This window comes from Pseudochaenichthys georgianus, chromosome 23, assembly GCF_902827115.2.
Source record: "Pseudochaenichthys georgianus chromosome 23, fPseGeo1.2, whole genome shotgun sequence".
Lineage (NCBI taxonomy): Eukaryota > Metazoa > Chordata > Actinopteri > Perciformes > Channichthyidae > Pseudochaenichthys > Pseudochaenichthys georgianus.
Window position 1 is genome coordinate 23,711,340 of NC_047525.1, and position 21,581 is coordinate 23,732,920.

At 41.8% G+C, this 21,581-nt stretch overlaps 1 protein-coding gene across 1 annotated transcript in view; it reads left to right on the forward strand.

The window, feature by feature from the left end:
• The window catches only part of LOC117439285 (actin nucleation-promoting factor WASL-like), a 28,949-nt gene that overhangs the window by 844 nt on the left and 6,524 nt on the right, over positions 1 to 21,581 (forward strand). Inside the window, 6 exon segments of the mRNA XM_034075154.1 lie at positions 8,239 to 8,373; positions 8,724 to 8,810; positions 10,268 to 10,364; positions 12,606 to 12,629; positions 16,583 to 16,766; positions 19,839 to 19,881. Of these exon segments, the coding sequence (XP_033931045.1) occupies positions 8,239 to 8,373; positions 8,724 to 8,810; positions 10,268 to 10,364; positions 12,606 to 12,629; positions 16,583 to 16,766; positions 19,839 to 19,881 (570 nt within the window).

The window sequence follows — 21,581 nt, forward strand, 5'->3', positions numbered from 1 at the left end:
GAATGTGCCCACCAGACTTGTTCTAGGACATCTCAAAAGTCCTCAGACTAGGTTCAAAACCTGAGCAGAAAACAGGTGCGATAAGATCAGTAAGTCACTGGATACAATATTGAGTCTGATATGATGTAACACGTGTAGCATGATTCAGCTGACTCAGTTGTATGGTTGCACTGTGTCTGTATTATTTTATGCAACACATGTGCAGCTGCATCAACAATATTACACAGCAGTAGCTTAACCTAACATTTATTTTACATGTTCTTCTGTCTCCTCTTTGTCATCTTGCAGGACTACAACTACAGAACACCCACAGGCTAGTACATATGAATATTATTCAACTATATAAGGAATTGGAGCAGTTCAAACTAGTTCTAATTCCCCAGGAAAGCAGATAACGGGATGTGTGCCTCCCAGAGCAGCTATTGTTTTTACTGTGTCACAATTAAAACATATTGTAAGCTTTTTTAGGTAGTGGATGGTAGCTTTAATGTTGTTATTATGGCTGACCTGTCGAAGGAATAAGGGTGTTTGAGTTATCTGGACACTCTCGGAAAATTGCACCATCACATTTAAGGTAGTCAAAGTGCAAATCTTTCACCGTGAAGTTTGATGATATTTTGTTTTGTTAGATTTCCAAAAAAATGGTGTGCACGGGACAACCCTGAATACAAGGCACGGTTTGAGATCCATATAAAGTTCAACGTTTTCATGTGGGATCTAGAAGATGGTATTATTCCCATTTTATATAAAGATAATTGCTTTGAAGCTTGTTTAGAAACGATGTCACCAGTGAAATCATCTGGAAAGATTGCCTCTCCTTTGCCTGTTATTGATAGCATTGACAGATAAGACATGTTGAAAGTCAAGTGTCAGATTAATAAATGTGCTCTTGGCGTAGAAAAATCTAAGTTTGTATCAATATTATACTGGTTTCATAATATGTTATATCATCTTAGAGTTGGGATATTGTGATGTCATAAGTGTTGACTTTTCCTGGTTTGAAGGGCTGGACTACAGTGATGTCATTTTCTGAATTTACAGGACCGTTCAAGCTTTTCTACTATTCGCCAACTGCTTAGTCATTTTTTCAAAGTTACGTATGATTATATATCAAAATTCTCATTGTATAAATATTTTGTGAAGGCATCAACCCTACAATATTGTGACAGTATCGAAATTGAGGTGTATAGGTGAGAAAAATGGGATATTTGATTTACTTTAAATCGTCCAGCCCTAAGCCTAATGGGCTCAGAACAGTCTCATAATACACACATGCACACAGAAGGATCCACACTTTTCAATGCACACACAAATGTGTTCCTTTTCATATACATGTAAATAAAATCCAAATACAGAAAAAAGTTTTACACATGTATTTTTGATCCTCACTTATTAGTTTTCCGTTTACATTTTAAAATTACAAGTACGAATCGGCTGAGCGTCAGGGGAGTCTCAAAAAACCCACACACGAATGCACAGCGATCCGTGCACAGAGAGCGGTTTGTGTTTGCAGGTGCAGAGGTTTTAAATGGAAAACTAATATGTGAGGATCAAAAATACATATGTAAAACTTTTTTCTGTATTTGGATTTTATTTACATGTATATGAAACGGAACACTTGTGTGTGCTTTGAAAAACACAAGTGTGGATCCTTCTGTGTGCACGTGTGTATTATGAGACTGTTCTGAGCCCATAAAGCCTAGACATTGCCTGTTCTCCTGTAACTTCCCCATGCTAATCATCCTGACCTCTCACCCCCGAATCCCACCAGGAGCGTCTGCGCTGCGGCGTTTTTAGCGATCGCGGCCACTCTAGTCAATGGGTGCTATTCCACCAGACCCGCTGCGCTGCGCCGCGGCTCGAAGCGTCCCAGAAGCTCCTCGCCGCAAGGAATTTCTAAAATATAGGATGAATCCTATTTTTGACGCGGCGCAGGCAGGAAGTGGAACGTTCATCCAACGACTGCGAGGCTGCACACACGACGCTCCGCTTCCGCAACGTTTTGAAACGCGCCTGGTGGGTTATGACGTAGGAGGAGGTCGCGGCGCGGCGCAGACGCTTCCGGTGGGATCAGGGGGTTAGTGTGTAGTAAAGGTTGTGTATGACTGACATATTTTCTTGGTGTGTGTGTGTGTGTTGGCTTTGGAAGGACATTTCCTGTCCCATCATACATGATGTCAGCCTGTAAGTGTGCGAGCCTCACCCCCTCCCTTGCAGCTTCCTGAGGAGTGTCTTCCTACACCTATATAACCTGTTTTAAAGAAAATAAAATGACGAATATCCTCAGGCATTTTGGCACTGGTGTCACTGGTGGCTGGACTCGAATCCTATCGAAATAGAAAAATGCACTTGTGCAATATCCGAATGGCAAGAGGTGCAATACTTAAAGAATTGTTTTGGTCCCCTGGTTTACATATCGTATTGTTCAAACGTGTGAAAAATTAGTGCAAACAATTATCATCATATATCTGCATATATCAGTCCAAAACAAATTAGATATTTGTTTCCAAATTGCTCAGCCCTGTCACTTCGCATGTGAGCATAATCCAGAACATTCCTGGCAGTCCTACGCTTTGTGTGTCAGTGCACAACTTTGCATGCAGAGAGAATCAGTGTGTGTGTGTGGGTGAGAGAGAGCGAAGGAGACAGACATTGTGTGTCTCCCCCGCCAATCTAATTAGGATGCCCACCAGTGATTTAGTGGCCCGACTGAGAGTGTGTTGTGTACTTGTGCAGAAATTGTGTCAACTTTTGCCTTCCCTTTTTACTTGTACTGTTCGTTGTAAGATGCGCAGCCAGTAACGGGCTCCGTGCAGCCGGGTTACACTTGATTTATTCTGGCTCTTAAAAGCTTTTTTGCATATCAGCTTATTCTTTTAAGGTTACGCTCAACAGTGATACAAAGGGCATGTGTTTCAGCTCTGAGGTTTTCTGTTGTATTGTTGCATTAATGACGTAGTACTACAAGTTTTCAATTCTGTGGCACTACTTTTCCGCCTGCTCTTCAGACGGTAGCTGAGTATTGATAAAACAAATATTTGTAAATGCAAAAATTCATTAAAATTAAGATAAATAATCTCCTACTATTTTGACAATCAATGAATTGTTCACGCACACATGTCAAAAGATGCTGCTTCGGTTTCTCAAATATGGAGATTTGTTCTCCTTTTATATCACAGTAAACAGAATGTAGTAGTTTGTAATATCTTAGTGCAACAAAGCATACAGAATACACATGTACGGGCACTTAGTGTGTACTTTAGTTAGTGAGTTGTGTACTTTCTTGGATCATGTTTTAGGAAGTACATGTTAGTATTTTCACCTGCATTCTGCTGCATTTCTGAATAATGCATCTAACACACACACACACACACACACACACACACACACACACACACACACACACACACACACAGAGAAACACACACGGGTACATGCACAGTGCTCTTACTCATTGGTTTTACTCATTGGTATTCTTTCTGCTGTTTTCCCCATCAGCGACATTCTGACTGGGCAAAGGTGTGTGTGTGTGTGTGTGTGTGTGTGTGTGTGTGTGTGTGTGTGTGTGTGTGTGTGTGTGTGTGTGTGTGTGTGTGTGTGTGTGTGTGTGTGTGTGTGTGTGTGTGTGTGTGTGTGTGTGTGTGTGTGTGTGTGTGTGTGTGTGTGTGTGTGTGTGTGTGTGTGTGTGTGTGTGTGTGTGTGTGTGTGTGTGTGTGTGTGTGTGTGTGTGTGTGTGTGTGTGTGTGTGTGTGTGTGTGGCCTGATCAGCAGTCCTCTCGTACAGGAAGTCCTGTGGTCAGCCTCCTCCGGTGATTTGTGCTGGAGAACATTAATCCTCTTTTCCTCCACTTTGCCCCCTTTCTCTCCTTCCTTCCTTCCTTCCTTCCTCCTGTTTCTCCTTGCAGCATTACTATCATCTGCTGTCATTCACATCAAGCCCATCTCTGCCATCCCATCCCTCTCTTATTACTCCCACACACTGTCCCTTTGTCCCTCTCCCTACACTGCCTCGCTTCCTTTTCTATGTTCCTTCCCTTCTTTCACTTGCTGTCCTTCCAGAACATCGTGTGATGATTGTGTGCCAATATGGAACAGCTTGACCAAATGGCTAATGGACCGCATTCAAAATGAGTCAGCTGTAGTTGGCTTCTGTCCTGACTTCCTTTTTCACACAGAATATAAGTTTTGAATATATTCTTTATGGTAGTTTCCAGAAACCCTCCTAAATCAGAATTGTTTGTCTCTCTTGTGTGAACACATTTCAAGGCTTTATTTCTTTAACCAACTTATAATGTTGTACTTATTTAATAAATTATTACAACTTTATGACTTTGGACGCAACTTCCGATCCCTAAACAAACCGCTAATGATTGACTTTTCACCTTAAAACGCTTTTGAAGTTCTTCAACATTTGGTGAATTTATTTGTTTCCACTCGGGTTATCTCTAAACAAATGTTTGGCTTAAAAATATGGCTTATGTGACAGTTGTTTTTCTTTTTGCGTCAGCTGTAGTTTTCACATAGTCCAGGGTTATAATAATCTACTGTGTGAAAAAGCGAGATAGTGATTGTGCTGCGCAGGTGCTGAGCTTCATCATAGTGGCAGAAAGAATAAGAGAGATGTTTGTGTGTGTGACGGTAAGCAAGTATGATTTATTTTTAATTTATTTTGTTATTGTCGGGTCTTGATGACGCCATAGACGCAGCTTTACTTCCTGCCTTCGGCCCTGTCAGGAACAATCAGCGCTCCATGGGCAGATGAAGCCCCGGGATTTAGCAGCATGGACACCATTAACATCGCTGTCGCATAGCACGTCTTTCACAAAGAGAAATTCATATCATCCGATTTGATGAAGGCTATCAACAACATATGAATTAAGAGCTGTAATTCTGCTACCAGGCGACGAATTGTCATATCTTCAAAGTCTGTTGATGCTGAGTTCTTAAATGTAGGTTGAAATTTGGATGCATGTAAATTAGTAATAGCATCGGGCTATTAAATGAATATAATGCAGTGGAGGTTGAGAGAGAGAGCTGATTGGCTGATACATTGAGGTTAGACTCCCATCATACACCATCCTGATGTAACATCTCCTCCACATGTGCACATGTTCCAACCTAAATTGTATAATAGTGTCTTTTCTCTTTTGTCTGCTGCAGTGGCGGTGAACAGTGTCGTCCGAATGACTTTTTTTTTTGAGGTGGCCTAGGATTTGATTGTCTAATTAATTAATTTGTCTTTCGGCTGTTCTTCTTAGGAGTAAGACACAGACGAGTGGTCCTATTTCGCTTGAAACATTAGTAGCTTCTAACCTGCCTTTTCAGAACTGGTTCAAACTGCTCGCCTTAGCGCTCGATTCAGATGTATTGCTGAGGGCAGATCTTTTTGGTTTGCTGTCAACATTGTTTTTAAAAAGTGGTCAATGGTTAAAAGACTATTGACAAAGACGTAGCATACGATTGTACCGAGATATCAGAATTTACGATTTCATTTAGTTCATGAGAAGTTGAAGCCAGGGAATTTGTGGGCAGATGATATGATAATACATGTGATGTGTTGGTGTTGTTTTGTTTCTTTCCGTTAACCGTCAAGTGGGAAATAAGTATATGTGTGTGTGTTTCTCCTAGTGTCCTAAGATACTGTTATGTTTGGCTGTGAAAAAAAAAAAAAAAAAAATTATTATTTTGAAGGGCAGACCATCTATTTGTATTTATTTGTTTTTTTTAGAAAGGGGCAGGTCACATAAGATGTTATTCTTCTTCCTGCTCCTTTTCGCTCGATGGTGGAGTCATGTTTTATGGCAATTGTTGTACATTTGGTTTTGCGTACCATGAGCGGGACAAATAAAAATGAAATGAAATAACAAGAACGAGCAGAAAGAGCCACATAATTGTTTGTGTCATGCAATAGGTGCTACTTGTCGAGCAAATATCAATAAAGGGACTATCGGGACATTCTTTGCTTTCAATGTTATTAAAGTTTAAGTTGCAGCTGTACTGTTTTTGACTTCTTAACTGCTCTTAAAACAAGCAGACAACATTCTTATAGAGAAAATAACCGGAAAAAACTCCTTGCTGCTGTGGAAACATGTGCCTTGCTCTGCTTCATTTAAACATCACGTTGGTGAAGTATCTTCCGGGAAGCACTGAGTTGAAAAGGTGATCAGCAGCGACTCCCCGTGAGCTGCCGCTGCTTTCATCTGTGTGTTAATGACTGAAGTCAGACCCCCTGCTGTGTGTGAGCCCCCCCCCCCGGGCCCCTGTAAACCTGCTGGAGCCTCATCTGCTCTTATGATCATGGATGTGTCTGAGTGTGTGACAGTTGTGCTTCTCAGCGTGTGCCATTGTGCAGCTTACACGGCAACAACTAGGGCAGCTGTTGCCTTTCTTTATCCGCTGCCGAGTCGGTGCTGTAGACACAGACTGACGCAGAGCCGTATCTCCAGCAGATTTTGAGTTTTGCAAACATGGGCTTTGCAGATTGAGGCCACTCGAGGACGATAACGGTCATATCCGCTACAGCTCTCTATCATAGACGGTTCGACCACACGAGGCCGACAGGGAAACGCATAAAACGATAACGGGCCCCAAGGTGGGTAGATCTGCGAACGAAACACTCTGGGGTGGGCAAACGGCTCCGTGTTTACGCCTATATGATAATTTCCAGATAACGTTGAAGCAATAGCCCCGCCTCTCCTGCTCAGAGATCAGCTGCTGCGCTGTCAGAAGAGGGGGAGGAAAAGAGAGGCTCCGTTTTTTATTATTATATAGAGTCGTTATCAATTTGTTTTAAAGCTCAATAAATAACAAAGAAGACCTTTGACCGGCACTTTTCTAATTTTGTCCGGAAGATTTAAACTTTAACGGACATGTTGACCGGCGGAAAAATCTAGCGGAAACTCTGCCGCACGGTCCCCTCGTTCATTGGAAGAGGCGGAGAGGTGGGTGTTTGTCATCTGCTGGTGGACCACCGGAGAGATTTACAGCAGGAGCACACGCTTGCCTCGGGGAGGGAGAAAGAGAGCCAGAGCGTCCACAGCGGAGAATAGACAGAAGGGCAACCATGGCAACCATGCACGGGAAGTCTTCTTCGCTGCTTTTGTGGCAAGAGTACAGCGCCACTTACAGGCCCGGCATATGTACTACAGCGTCTCCAGCGCTTTCGAGCGGTCTCGTGTGAACGGACACGTTTCTGGTGCCTGTTGCGTGTGGACGGGAGACTTTTTTGATCTCGATATCGGTCCGTATGCGTTATCGTCCTCGTGTGGCTCCAGCCTGAGACAGTTGATGAGTTTACGTTTCGAGCAACCTGCGTTAGGGTTGCCATCAATTCATTTGCACTTTGGGCAATGTCTGGGGTATCAGGTCCTAACATCGTACTGAGTTTCACTTTCCAGGTGCACAGCTTGTGAGATTGTCGATGTAAGCAATGTTCTCACTTATGGAGAAACTTAGTAATTTGCTCATAAATAACTGAGTCTCTTTCCGTTTCGTGACTTTGCCTGACACCGACAGAATCGTACGAATCTCGTCCTCTAGCTAGACATTTTGGTTTGCTGATTCACGTGAAGGAACCCATGAAAACCTCATCAACACACAAACATCTTCATTGTGAATTATCCGGACAATGAGCAGTTCAACGTATCGGGACATTTTGCGTTCTCACATACAGCTTCTTCGCGTGACGTCTAATTTAGGGTTCAGTGATTGTGTGACGAGAACTTTGGTTTAATAGGGAGCAATCTTTTCATTTCCTTTTATACCAGCGGTTCCCAACCTTTTTCAACTCGGGGCCCACATAAGAATCTAAAATATGTTCGCCGCCCACATTCAACCATAAACAATACAGGGGCTAAATAAAGTTCTGATTGGTCAACTCTGAACATGTGACACGTTGTTAATCTAGTAGAACAGACCGCTGTCAAGGACTGTAATGACCGTTGCTAAGGAGGATCAAGAAAGAGAAAGGCAAAGAGGTTCAAATAAAGAAAATCGTAATAATTAAATGTTTCCACTCAAATCATGTTTTGCAAATTATTTGGCGGCCCACCTGCAATGCCTTCGCGGCCCACTAGGGGGTCACGGCCCACAGGCTGTATTTTTATTTTAGCATATTGTATTAGCATATTGTGTTAGCATATTGTATTAGCATATTGTGCTGTACTAGGTTAAAACCCTTGCTAGAAACCTCTTGGTTTAGCTTTGCCTGACTCTCCCTCTCTTCTCCTCTCCCTCCAGTCCCTGTCCTCGGCCGTGGTGCAGCTGTACACCTCAGACAGGAACTCCATCTGGAACAAGAGAGGCTGCGGGGTGGCCTGTCTGGTCAAAGACAACCCGCTGCGATCCTACTTCATCCGGGTGTGGGACATCAAGGTGAGGACGTACAGAGCAGCACATAAACACTGTAGTAGCTGAGCGATGATGGAACTCGCCACCAATAATATTATATATAATATATTATGCTGTTATGTTAAATGTCTGTTGTTCATGTATTGTGTCTTGATATCTGTCCATGTTGATGTTACACATGGAGCTGCTGTGATGCAAGTCACATTTCTGACTTGATCTGGCCGTTAAAGTATTATCGTATCGTATGTGGTGTACCGCCATTTCATATTCCTGACCACCTCATCATTTTATAGCCACACGGTAAGGTCTGTGGGATGCTGGTAGTGTTTGATATATATGGTGAAGCATTTATTTAACTGTGTGTTTTCCCACAGGAGGGTAAGATGATGTTTGAACAGGAGCTGTACAACAACTTCAGCATCTACCTCCCCAAACCTTACTTCATCACATTTATCGGAGATGTGAGTTCTCCTGTACTCTTTCTTGTCTTATAAATACTTTGTCTTCATTTTTAGTCAATTTTAATTCTTATTCCTTCATCAAAATGCTGCTGGAGAGACGAGAGTATTGTTTGGGATGACTTCAGGGTCTGCCTCTCATGCAAACTACGTCTTAACACCAGAGACATTACATTGAATAAAATACATTTGAGTCTTTGAGAAAGGGCGCTGATATCCTTGATGGAAAAATAAAACATTATTGACATTGACACTGTAAACATGTAGCAGCAGGAAGTGGATTTGGAAAGCACATTTTTAACAAGAAAAATATATTTTGGAAAGCAGTTTATTCCTGGAGTACAAACGCTTTGCTACAGACTTTATGTTCATCAGAAAATGTATATGAGAACTGTCACGGTGAGCCCACATCCACGTTGCCTACCAAAAGTCATTCTGACATCTCTTGGCATCTTGTAACACAACATTTTGTACATCTAAAGCGCTTAACGTGAAGACGAAGCTTCTATTTGTGGAGCAACAACTGAGCTGGTGTGTACTGCAGCAGCAGGCCATGAGGAACGCGGGACAGCTGATAGTGCTGATGATGGTTACAATTAAGGATGCTCCGATTGCCGGAATCAGTATCGGCCAATCCCGATCGAGTGGGCGGGGCCTATGGGGATCTTCCATTTAAAGTGATGTTTAAAACTCAGTTAATGGGGCTCATTCACTGGAGCTTCCACAAACAACAACCAACGTAATTATTACATTCAAATGAAGTACATTATTCAAGTTTACATTAACTTTGAAGAATAACACGGGACAGCCTGTCAGTATCGTCTCATGCCGCTCACTGATCCAGTAATGAGTGACCCGACTGAAGAATAAATACATGTATAACTAGTTTAGCTAGTTCCAGAGGTAGATAAAATAGCTAAGTGTGTTAGGTCTAACTCTTAGTGTGTGTGTGTGTTGCTCCGCTCACCGGTCCGTCACAGCAGGTGGAGCTGCAGGATTTCTGCTTCACACACGTTGCATACCGCTATTTATGGTCATTTTCGGATCGGCAGAGAGTGAATATCGGCCGATAACGATCGGCGGCCGATCGATCGGAGCATCCCTAACTACAATAGTTTTTGAATAGCTTTTATAATGGTACTATTTTTAAATAAACTAATCTTCTTTCTGTGTCTTTGTATGCACCATGTATATCAAAGCAAATTCCTAGTATGTGTAAACCAATTCTGATAAGGAACTGTATGGAAATCAGTTTGGTAGTTCCTTGACACTTTTCAATTGTATTTGTGTGTGTGTGTGTGTGTGTGTGTGTGTGTGTGTGTGTGTGTGTGTGTGTGTGTGTGTGTGTGTGTGTGTGTGTGTGTGTGTGTGTGTGTGTGTGTGTGTGTGTGTGTGTGTGTGTGTGTGTGTGTGTGTGTGTGTGTGTGTGTGTGTGTGTGTGTGTGTGTGTGTGTTCACAGAACTGCCAGGTGGGTCTGAACTTTGCCAGCGAGGAGGAGACGAAGCGCTTCCGCGGCCATGTGAACGAGCTCATCGGGAGAAGACAGAGGAAATCTGGTACCTACTTGCTGCTGCTGCAAACATGCCTACACACCTTCCTCCTGACCGAACATACTGAAAGAATGACGGGTTTAGAAAATGTATATCTTGTGTTCAAAATAATCCATTGTTTCTATGAGATCAAGTCTGACGTTATTCTTGCATTACAGCCGCTGTATTTGCAACGTGAACAAAGAGAAATATCTAAGACAAGAAACAAGGCAACAGACTTTTAACCTAACATTACAATCGCTGAATACAATATGTTTAAGACCCTTTAACCTACATCTGATCTGGGGTTGAACTCAAGAGTCTAACCTTATGAAATCATGAGATTCTGTATCTTCTATTTTAAGGGAAACTATTTATATTCACAGTTCAGTCTTTGAGCTTATTTCAAGTTAAATTAAAACACGGATGCAGAAAGTCGTTTTCAAAAGCAGTCGTTTTGTCACGTCTGCTTCTGTCTATACTTTGCTTTGTCTTTTTAAAGGATGTGTTGGCTTGAGTTAATCACTTGGCTGGACTCGTGTGAACACAAGATAATATTCATTTCTAAACTTGTCCTTTTTTTGTACAATTCTCAACCATACAGACCTGGGCAACATGGTTTTAACTTCCATACATGACCCACATGAACTCTGAAGTACTAGACAGGTGCTTAAATCATACTTTAGGCCTGATATATGAGTCTATCTAAACCAACACTTCCCCAAAGAGTCATGTATGGGACATGTTTAAGAATGCTTTGCCCGGGTCTGCTGAAACTATACCATCTACTGCTTCCTCTGATTGACTTTGAAAACCCATATCACCCTTTTAAACCTTGCCGTCACTAAGGTGCTCTTATGACACTTCCAGAGGCAAATCACAATACTGGTTTCTGTCGAATGTTTCTGTTAAATCCAGAAGCAAAACCTCTGGGATGCATCACAACACTGCCCTCTGGGGGTAGAACAAATATACTGACTGGCAAAAGAAAAACATGGAAACAAGCATTGAGAGGAATTCCCTCATGGGCATAATATTTCCACAGTGTCATCAATTGATCACGGTTATTTTCTTTGAGTTATGCCTCTTTTATTAATTAAGATTGAGCAGCAAAGAATTGTGTTTGTCGAACAACCTACTCTACTATATTTACTTTTTTTTAATCCAGCACCAACAATTAGACTTAACTGGCAAAAGACAACTGAAAGGCAATTTAACAAAAAAAATGTTTTGCATTAAAACACCCATCTTGTCTTTCTGTCCAATGAAATGAGCCGTGAATGTTTGACTGATTGACATTGTTTATGCGACACCATACGATCACCAACACATTTTTATATATTCCTTGCTTGATTAACCCTTAGATGCCCTTCGAGTGACTGGACCCTACGCTCTTCCATAAGTGGGTCAAAAAGGACCCGTATTAGAATGTGTTTTTATGCCATTTTGGTTAAGAACAATCACTTGTATAATATTTAGTATTATATTTTGGTTCACACTAGAAATATTTCATTTTTCACTATTGATAATTTTAGACATCTTTAAAAACGTTTTCCCAAAGGATCCCATAGAAATGCATGCGGGTAATTTTTGAGCCACTTATGGAAGCTTGGGGTAGTAATACAAAAACTACAATTTCTTAAAATGTATAAAATTCGAAATGGCATGATATCCAAAACGTGTTTTTTGAGGAATAGCTGGAATATGAAATGATAACATTTTTAATTACAAAGATACTTCAGGAAAACCACCTCACCGGGTCAAAAAAGACCCACTTATGCATCTAAGGGTTAAGACCGCCTGTCTTCCTACTTCCTCTCCTTGGGGTCACTTCCTCGCCTTTAAACGGATCCTCCTTTAATCTCCTGCCCTTCAGCCGTCTGCGCCGGGTGTCACATGATATCAACACGTCTTCTTCTTCTGTGATCTTCAGCCATTGGAAAATTCAAGCCGTCAGTTTTCTGGCGTTGAATTTATGTACGAATTTAACACGAGCAGTCGTGGCTGTGAAGAATGTCTGATTAACGTCTCCTAAAACGCGCTAACCACACACTTCGCTTGGCAAACTTCCCCTAACTTTCCATTCTGTGCGGCGCATGCACAAAGCCGCCGAGCCTCACACTCACAATAACATCTTATGTGACCTGCACCAATAAACCCACCAATAAACCCTCTTTGTAAATCTCTGTCTGACGCATCGCTTCTCACTAACACAACCCACTAAATAGCACAGCATTGTAACGATTACATTTCTCTGTGTGTTCACAGAGAAGAGGCGCGACCCTCCAAATGGTACGTTTTCAAATGTGTCCTGACGTTAGCTTCAGAAATAAACACGAGAGAAGTGTAGAGCGGGGATGGAAAGTGCTTTCCACAGACAGTCACAAAGGGCTTCACAAAGCATTAAGACATCATACAAATAAAGAAGTGCTAAAAACACAATAAAAACACAATAATAAAATAAAATAGAATAAACGCACACAAGTTACCTAAACGCTGCCCAAACAGGAATGTAAATCACAAAAAAACTTCTGGAACTTACGAATGAACTATTCAGTACAGCCCTAATTACAATGCAGTGATATCACAGTGACCTTAAAGCAGGGGTGTCAAACTCAAGGCCCGGGGGCCAAATCCGGCCCGCCCCTTCATTGTATGCGGCCCACAAGAGCTTTCAAAGAATATGATACGTTTATTATAAGGTTACGGGCCGCTTTACAGGAGCACGTTATATATATATATATATATTTATCTATGTATATTTATATAGTCTTAAAGTTACCACCGGCCCTTTGAGTGCAGCCATAATTCGAATGTGGCCCGAGATGAAATTGAGTTCATTTCTATAAACGATGAGCCCTCCATAGCCCGCCCCGCTCTAATTACAGAAGGAATGCATTTGCAGAAACGCACACGTTGTTTGTGGACGAGCAGCACACACACAGCCCGGGGTCGAGCTGGAGGCTGACGTGAAGCACGATTTGAAACAGCTGGCTTATTAATACGTGTGAGCATGCGCACACATTTCCACGTTCAGCTGATGCTTATATTTTAACAGCAGTTGGCCTGCGGATGCTTTTCGGGTCACGTGTGGTCAGATGCTGTCCACGTGACGTAGCTAAACCACCGTGTCACTCGGAGCTGGTGTAAACCATCTCTGGGATAACGGGTGGACTTTGTTGACAGACTGTCTGCCTTGATATTCTATTCAAAGGAAAGGAGAATTAAAAGGATGCTTCGTCCGAGTCGTGTTCCTGTCTTGGATTTGTCATTTCTGAGCATCTTGTGTTTGAATTGGTGCCAACGTCATCCATGCCTGACCCACAGGAGCATCGCCTCTCCGTCTCCGTCTGTCTCACTTTAGCTTCCATACGCATCACATCCAAGTTCCTGTCTGTCATCTCCAGTTTGCTTTCCGTCTATTCTGCCCGTTTCTCATCAGTTCTGCCCCATCATCGACTCTTTCCCTTTCCTGCCTTCCTGCCTCCGTCTTCTTGTCTTCTCTCACCGTGCAGATCCATCATGTTTTCAAACCCCCTGAGATTAACGTGGGATTACGCACGGATGGGGTTTTAATGGGTTACGTAAAAAAAGAATCCAGCACTAAATCCAGAATGATTTGCTGGGATTAGATTCATTTGTGTGTTTTGCAGGGAGAGGGAGCAGGCGGTAGTGGAGGTGGGGGGGGGGGGAATGTTCACTGCGAGCCAATCCGAGCAAAGATAATCTGACGGTGCTTCCCGCTGAGATGGAAAGTCAAAGGGATAGAAAATGATTGCAAAACAGATAGAAAATATACGCAGCTCAGACACACGGATAAAGCAGGGACATTTGGTGAACAATTTGCATCGGAGGAAACTCGCTGTGATGGAAGGAATGTAAAAGGAAGTGGAAACTTAAAGTGTTGGCGGGCCCTTCTTACTTTCTGATGGCACTGCTGGATGTCTGCCCTCACAGCTCAGACAGCGTGTAGGCTGTCTGATGGGGATATTACTTCAGTCAATGCGCTAAGTCCGTCACAAGTTGGCTTATCTTCAGCGCTGGGTTTCTGGGAAACCGTTGCGATCATCGTTTGATTTCATGAGAATCTTTTCTCCGAGAAGACTGGACTCGATTCTGAAGAGACAACAATTGGATTGCGCTTTTCCTCGACTTACAACGTCATATTAAAGCGGAAGCTGTGTGTCAATCTTGGGAATGAGAATCTCCTGGATGTGACGCCATATTTCTTGTCGGAGAAACGATACCGTAGATCTTTCTGGAGACAAAACTCAACCAGAAGTCAGTTGTTGAACCCTGGATCTTCTTTGGACTCTCCATCTGAGATCTCTGTATCTCTCATGCCCTGCGAACACCTGCCACGATGATGTTCTGCACCACCTTCCTGTCCGCTCCCTCTGAGGATCCTAACTATGAAGTCAATGGAGGAGGTGGAGGTTTGAGTCCAGGGAGCTGCCTGACCTCTTTGCACTGCCTGGTTCTCCCTCAGGACACACTGTACCCGCCCAACGCTCCCGTCTCCGTACCCTCCGGAGAGGGCGCTCAAAACCGGGTGGACAAAATGCTTTTAGGTGTCGGTATGAGCACCTGCGCGGCGAGAGAGGGCGGGTGTATTTGGGACCGGGTGAGGAGGCGACGCAGCCGCTCCCCCTCGCCATCGCCCAGCAAAACACCCAAAAGTCCATGTAGTGAAAGTTTCAAAGGTACGGGGGCAATGCTACCTCGTAATAGTGATTTAAATCCACGTTGTTTAGCGGTTCACATTAGTGCGTAGTTATGTGTGTCTTATCGCCTGCGTCCAGTCCAATTTAGTGTCGTCATGTAAAGAAGAAAAAGTGACTTATTCCTCTTCTTTAGATGTATGTACAAAGGCAAAACGTGCATCCATTATTCACATTCAAATAAATGTCATTGTTTGTCCGTGTTATGTTGGTAGTCAAGCAAACTTGGAATCTATGGGTTTTCTCTCCGACGGTAATTTAGTCTCAACGCCCAATATATCACACACCGGTCATCGTACAGTATACGTTTTTTAAAGCTAATAAAAACGTACATTCTTGACGGACCATAGCTTTCAGAGCATCTTCTTCTGCCTCCTTAGCTCCCCACATGGAAACCCATTACCTGCCAAAGCCCAAACGTGATTTTTCAATTCTACCCAGACTACAAACCAAAGCCAGAAAGCCTCCAATAAAAACATGTGTTGCATTGCAGACAGATTTAGCATTCATACTGTATCAGATATCAGATATCAGTTAACCCGGTGTCATTACTGCCCGTCATGGCCTTATTGAGAATAACATATCAAAAGGAGTAAATTATAGACTGTCTTTTCACTACTAAAGAAATAACAAACAGTTATGATGATTGAGTGGACTTGCTTAAAAAGGACTAAGACTAAAGGATGCTCACTAAACTGAAGTTCTTCAACATATTAAAAGCTTTTATATCAATGACATTGTGAACTGTGCTTGTTATGTTTTGGTAATCTGTCATTTTGAATCTGAATTATTGTTATAATCTCATTTATTTTAAGCCCAAATAAAATATCCAGCTTCTTTTTTGCCAAACAGTCTATATTTTATTTTGCTTTGGAAAACATTTATTCGGCAAAGCAAGTTTATTGATATAGCACTTTTCAGCACGCGACAATTCAAAGTGCTTTCCAAAATAAATTAAAAGACATTTTAAGAATAAATAAATTAAAATACATTATTAAAAACACATTATATAATGGCATTAAAAAGCAAAGGTAATAAAATAAACACAACATGTATATACAACCCATGGTTAAACGGAATACTGCAGTGCGAACATGAACAGCTCGATTAAAAGCAGTGGCAAAAATATATGTTTTCAGTCTCGATTTGAAAATAGTACGAGTTTCTGCGGACGTGCAGACCCGTCCCAGAAGACCGGAGACACCCTGATGGTTCATAGCTATGTAGGAGATCGTTAATATACTTTGGTCCTAAACCATTTAGGGATTTTTATTTTATTCATTACGTAACATAGGAAGCACTGCTGTCCCTAAAGAAGCTCCATGTTTGCTTTTCATAACAGACCTTATTTCTGACCCTGTCTGTGTTTTAGAAGGTCATTTTACTCCACGTTAAAGTAGATTTAGTGCAAAACCCCACATCTAAGATTTGCCTCTTTTTATATTTCAGTGAAACAATTGACTTCTAGGTTTTCCACACGTTGTATTATACATACCCTAATCTTTACTGTCCTTCATTCTCAAGGCCCGACGTTGCCCATGGCTACGGTGGACATCAAAAACCCAGAGATCAGCAACATGCAGCGTTACAACAACAACTCTCAGGTGAACAACATCGTGCACTCGGCATTCCCAAAGAGGGAGAAGAAGGGCAAGTCCAAGAAAAAGAGGCTGACCAAGGCAGACATCGGCACTCCCAGCAACTTCCAGTGAGCCACAAACATCTTTTAATAACTCTTTATCACATTGGTGGAGCCTAAATGCTTTCGCTGTCGTTTACATTTGTATCTCAGGCTTTGTGGAGAGACAATGAGGCTGAGCTAGGTTCAGAAATTGTCTTTTGTCCGTGTGGTCATGCTTTTGATTATTGTTTGTGCTACTTTGTTCATTTAACATCTTGAACTTTAACTTAAGTACAGACTTTTATACTTTAAACGCGTCAAAGTAGCCTCGCGACTATGTCATACCGTGATGCATATTGTGCCGTATGCTTTGTGTGATGCTGCAAACTTTGAATGCATTCTGGCTATAGGCGAGAGAAACACATCCTGGTACTTTCCCTCTGAGCAAGGCCACGCCCCTTTTTGATTGGCGGTAAATACAGATTATGAAGTTTTCACCTATTACATCAAAAAATATATAATACTGCACCTTTTGTATCGACAAGGAGCCCAATGATGAGGGTCAGACAGGCACATAATTGAACAATGTTATTCGACGATGTGCGTCAATTTATAGTTTAATAGATATCATTTAAATGAATAGAGGATCGATGTCCGGTCAGTTCGGCAGGCCGCAGGCTTACATTAAAACTGTCATTTCTGAATTAAATCGATTATTTTACTGTCCTTTTTTGTTTTTTGGAGGAAGTAAAGAAAATCCTTATCCTGGATAATTTTTTGTTGTTTAAGTAGACCCTCCAGAAAAACGCGGGCAAAAATCCTTGATGATGCGATTAAACATGCGGGGGTTTTATTTGATTTCATGCGGTGAAATTGCAGGAAGTTGCGAAATATGCGAAATATTTATTTTTTTAAATATTGGGCTGTCTTATTTATTCTCTCTCACACACAACCTGCCACTAACGTTAAACCCCTTTACTATTCAATTAAACACATTCAATGTTTATTTATTGTAAAAGCAATTGGGCTATTTTAATCGTGGGAGGCCTGTGGTGCAGTGGATTGTGAGTTGGTATTCGGATCAGGAGGTCACAGGTTCAAACCCCACTGCAGTCAGCATGTGGTTGTGTCCCTGAAGACACTTCACCCCAAATTGCTCCTGTGGGGATTGCCCACAGTACTGAGTATGTAAGTCGCTTTGGATAAAAGCGTCTAACAAGTCACATGTAATGTAATTAATTAAGATGTCCCGATCACGTGATCGGGGATCGGAGCCGATCACGTGATTTTCAAAAAATCGGGGATCGGGAGAAAAAAATCGGGGTTCGGGATTTTTTTCTTTTTTTTTTTTTTTTTATAATTTTTTTTTTTTTTAATTTAATGTTACAAAACAAAAATGACCATGTTCACGTCTTAAAGTCATCCTGAGGACTTAGTTTTGGTTTAAAATTACACAACATCATGTATGTGTTGCTTTCTTTGGGCTTGTTTTCAGACCTGGTTGCTTATTTCTCTGAAATCTGGCAACAGAGTGGGCGCCGTGTCTAATAGTAGCAGTAAGCTAACGAGAGGCTACGTTCAGCTGGTGACTCGGGAGTCGGGACAGAGAAAATGTCAGGAGTTTGGAAGTATTATAAAATTGAAAGCGAAGGCAGTGTAACAGCCAGATGGAATGTTTGCAAGGCAGAGGTTCCACGTGGTGGAAAGAACAGAGCTACGTTCAACACGACCAATCTAATACGCTACCTGAGAAACAAACGCCAACAACAACACGGCGAGTACACAGCGGCCACTCGGCTAACGGCGCTGAAACAACCGACACTTTCAGAGACTTTCAAAAGGAAAGAGAAACTGCCCCAGAACAGTAAAAAGGCTAAAAAAATAACAGCCAAGATAGCTGAATTCATCGCGTTGGATGACCAGCCGTTATCTGTTACCTTTTTTTTTTCTTAATGCATAAAGATCGGATCGGGAAAAATCGGTATCGGCAGATTGTCAAAATCAAATGATCGGAATCGGATCGGGAGCAAAAAAAGGTGATCGGGACATCCCTAATTAATCACACACACACACACACACTTCTTCGCCTCATTCTGTTTTCATTTACTCGTTCGTTATCTGACCAGCTTCAATCTTGTAGGCTACTCACCTCGTTTCTTGTAGCCCTCGAGGAGGTTTGGAGGTCGATGCCTCGGTGAACGTAAATTGTTTGGGTTTCTTGTCCGCAGCAGCAGAAAGCATTTTCGAATGTTTGAATTAATCAAAGTGGGTCGTCACCGTCGATGTTCTCTTATGCTCCAACACACAGTTGCACGGGGTGCAGAATAGTGTCCCCCCACTTTCGTGCAAGACATCGGGGAAATGCGTTGCCCGGTCTTTAGCAGAAATGTTCGTCGGTAAATGAGATGGATTAGATTTTTTCATCTTGGTGTTTTCTCTCTCGTGTGAGCTCCACACGTTCACTCTACGGTGTTGGTTACCTTCTGATCTGATGAAGTCGCGGCATCATCATCATCATCACTACTTCACTTCAAGACGAGTGCGGGGATTATGCGCCCTTTTAATAAATATGCGCCTTTTTAAAAATCTGCGCCATTTTGCTGATTATGCGGTAAATTATGCGATCGCATAATCGCGTTTTTCTGGAGGGTCTATTTAACGTGCAATACACTGCACAGCAGCTTTAATACACGATGATAGCATTAAAATGATGATTAAATAGTGTTCATCTGTTCAGTTCAAGACACAACTGCAGATTACACAGATTACACACAGTACAACAGCTCCATGACTGTAGGTCGTTGAGTTTATTCTACTTTCTTATATGACTCCTATATCCCATGCCCATATAAGGACTGGTGATCTGGACAAGGCTTTAATCCAGTCGGGAGTCCGTTAGATTCTAATCCTATACAGTGTGAGGAGTTATTGGTAACGCAGGAATATCGGAGTGATGCTTTCAGGAATAGTCCGAGGCAGCTTTCTGATTCTTTTAAGCGATTCTGCAGGTTACCACTGCGCCCTCGGGAATTCAAAAACAGAGGAGTGTATGGCTGCAATGTATTGAACTTCTACTTGTGTGTTTCTTCCCTATTCTGGGGATATGTGCTGCATTTATCTTCACCTTCTCACCAGCTCTCCCTTTCTCTTCCCTCACAGGCACATCGGGCACGTAGGATGGGATCCAAATACCGGTTTTGATGTAAGTGCAAAACAAGAATGTATTTGAAATGTGTTCATATGCGTGTCTCACACATCGTATGCTGCCTGGCCTCCTGCTGATCTGATCCTCAGTCACACATCCCTCATACGGACAGACTCTTCAAATTGTATTTTGCTTCCAAAAATATTAAACGGAGCTGCGCAGCCAAGTCCTCATCAGGAGGGTTACACAAGGATATATTTGAGAGGGAAGAGACTCAACCTGCATCTGCATAATCCATGGACTCAAAAAAAGCCTCATCGGTAATTATAGCGTGCAGGACGACGAGCACCAGATCACACGGGTCAGAGGACTTACCGTCAGTAAATGAAAAAGATGAATTCAGATGATTTCATAACTTAAAGCTTTCAAGGACTGATTTAATTGGATGACGTCAGTCAGTGTTTCCGCCAGACCGGGGCTGAGAGGGCGTCCACCAAGTAGGGATGGGTATCGTTAAGGTTTTAACGGTACTGCTACTTTTATTGATACCGCTTATCGACCCGGTCTTTTAACGGTACTCTGATCGGTTCTTTTGGAGAAAGAAAAACAAGGTGAACTAACTAAACAAATTGTGAACAAAATTAACATTGCTTTTTATTTAAATTAAATACACAAGGCAAGTTTATTTATATATAGCACTTTTCAACACAAGGCAATTCAAAGTGCTTTACAAAAAACGAAAGACATTAAGAAAATGGCATTTAAAATCAGTCATTAAAAAGAAAAGCTAATCCCACCAGACTCCTTTGCCCCTGAGGGATGTCCTTTTTCCTTTTCGTCATTTCAAGCGATAACAACTCTCGATCGTCTCTCGAATTATTCATTTTTTTGGACGCCCTCGGCTCGAGTCAAATGACGGCAAGACGCCCCCCTGGCGGAGACGCTGACGTCAGTTGAATAAAGCTTGAACGCCTTTAAAACCCTCACGAAATGAGCACGGGATATCTTTCATGGTCGTACTGCTACGTTAAAGAACTTCATATAGAAGTGATGATCCACCCACAAAGTATTAAACACTTTAAAAAGTCGGGAGTTTTCTTAGTATAGCTCGGCAACTGGAATCCATGTTAGTAATAATGGACATAAACAGTGATGAGGAAGGAAATACATAGAATAGGATCTAAAGTAGAAAGCATAGAGCAAATTGTATGTGATACGAAGGAGTAAGAATAAGTACAAAACGATATGTATTACTTATTTATATTCAGACTGCTTTATAGTGTAAAATCCGTCTATATTAAACATGTGTATATATTTATATAGCATACCGTTCCTTTCTCTTAAATCATAACCCCACTCTCTGTCTGAAACCTTTTTTTTTGCTTACATTTTAAAGTACTTTTCTTGCTATACATCCAATCCAACTTTATTTATATAGCACTTTAAAACCTTCAGACCAAAGTGCTGTCCAGAGAGACACGCTCACAAAACAATAAATACATTTAAAATAAAAGATACAAACACAAAACAAACCAGAATAAACGTAATAATTAAAAAATAAAAAACAGCTGTATAATAAAAACAATAGACCACTGAAAGCAAATAAAAGCAACAATCTACTTTCGAATGCTAAGGAGAAGAGGCGGGTTTTAAGACGGGATTTAAAAACAGACGGTGTGGGAGCCTGTCTGATGAACAAGGGCAGGTCGGTCCACAGTTGATTTGTGCAGGTACAGGATATAGAGGCGCCGTCATCA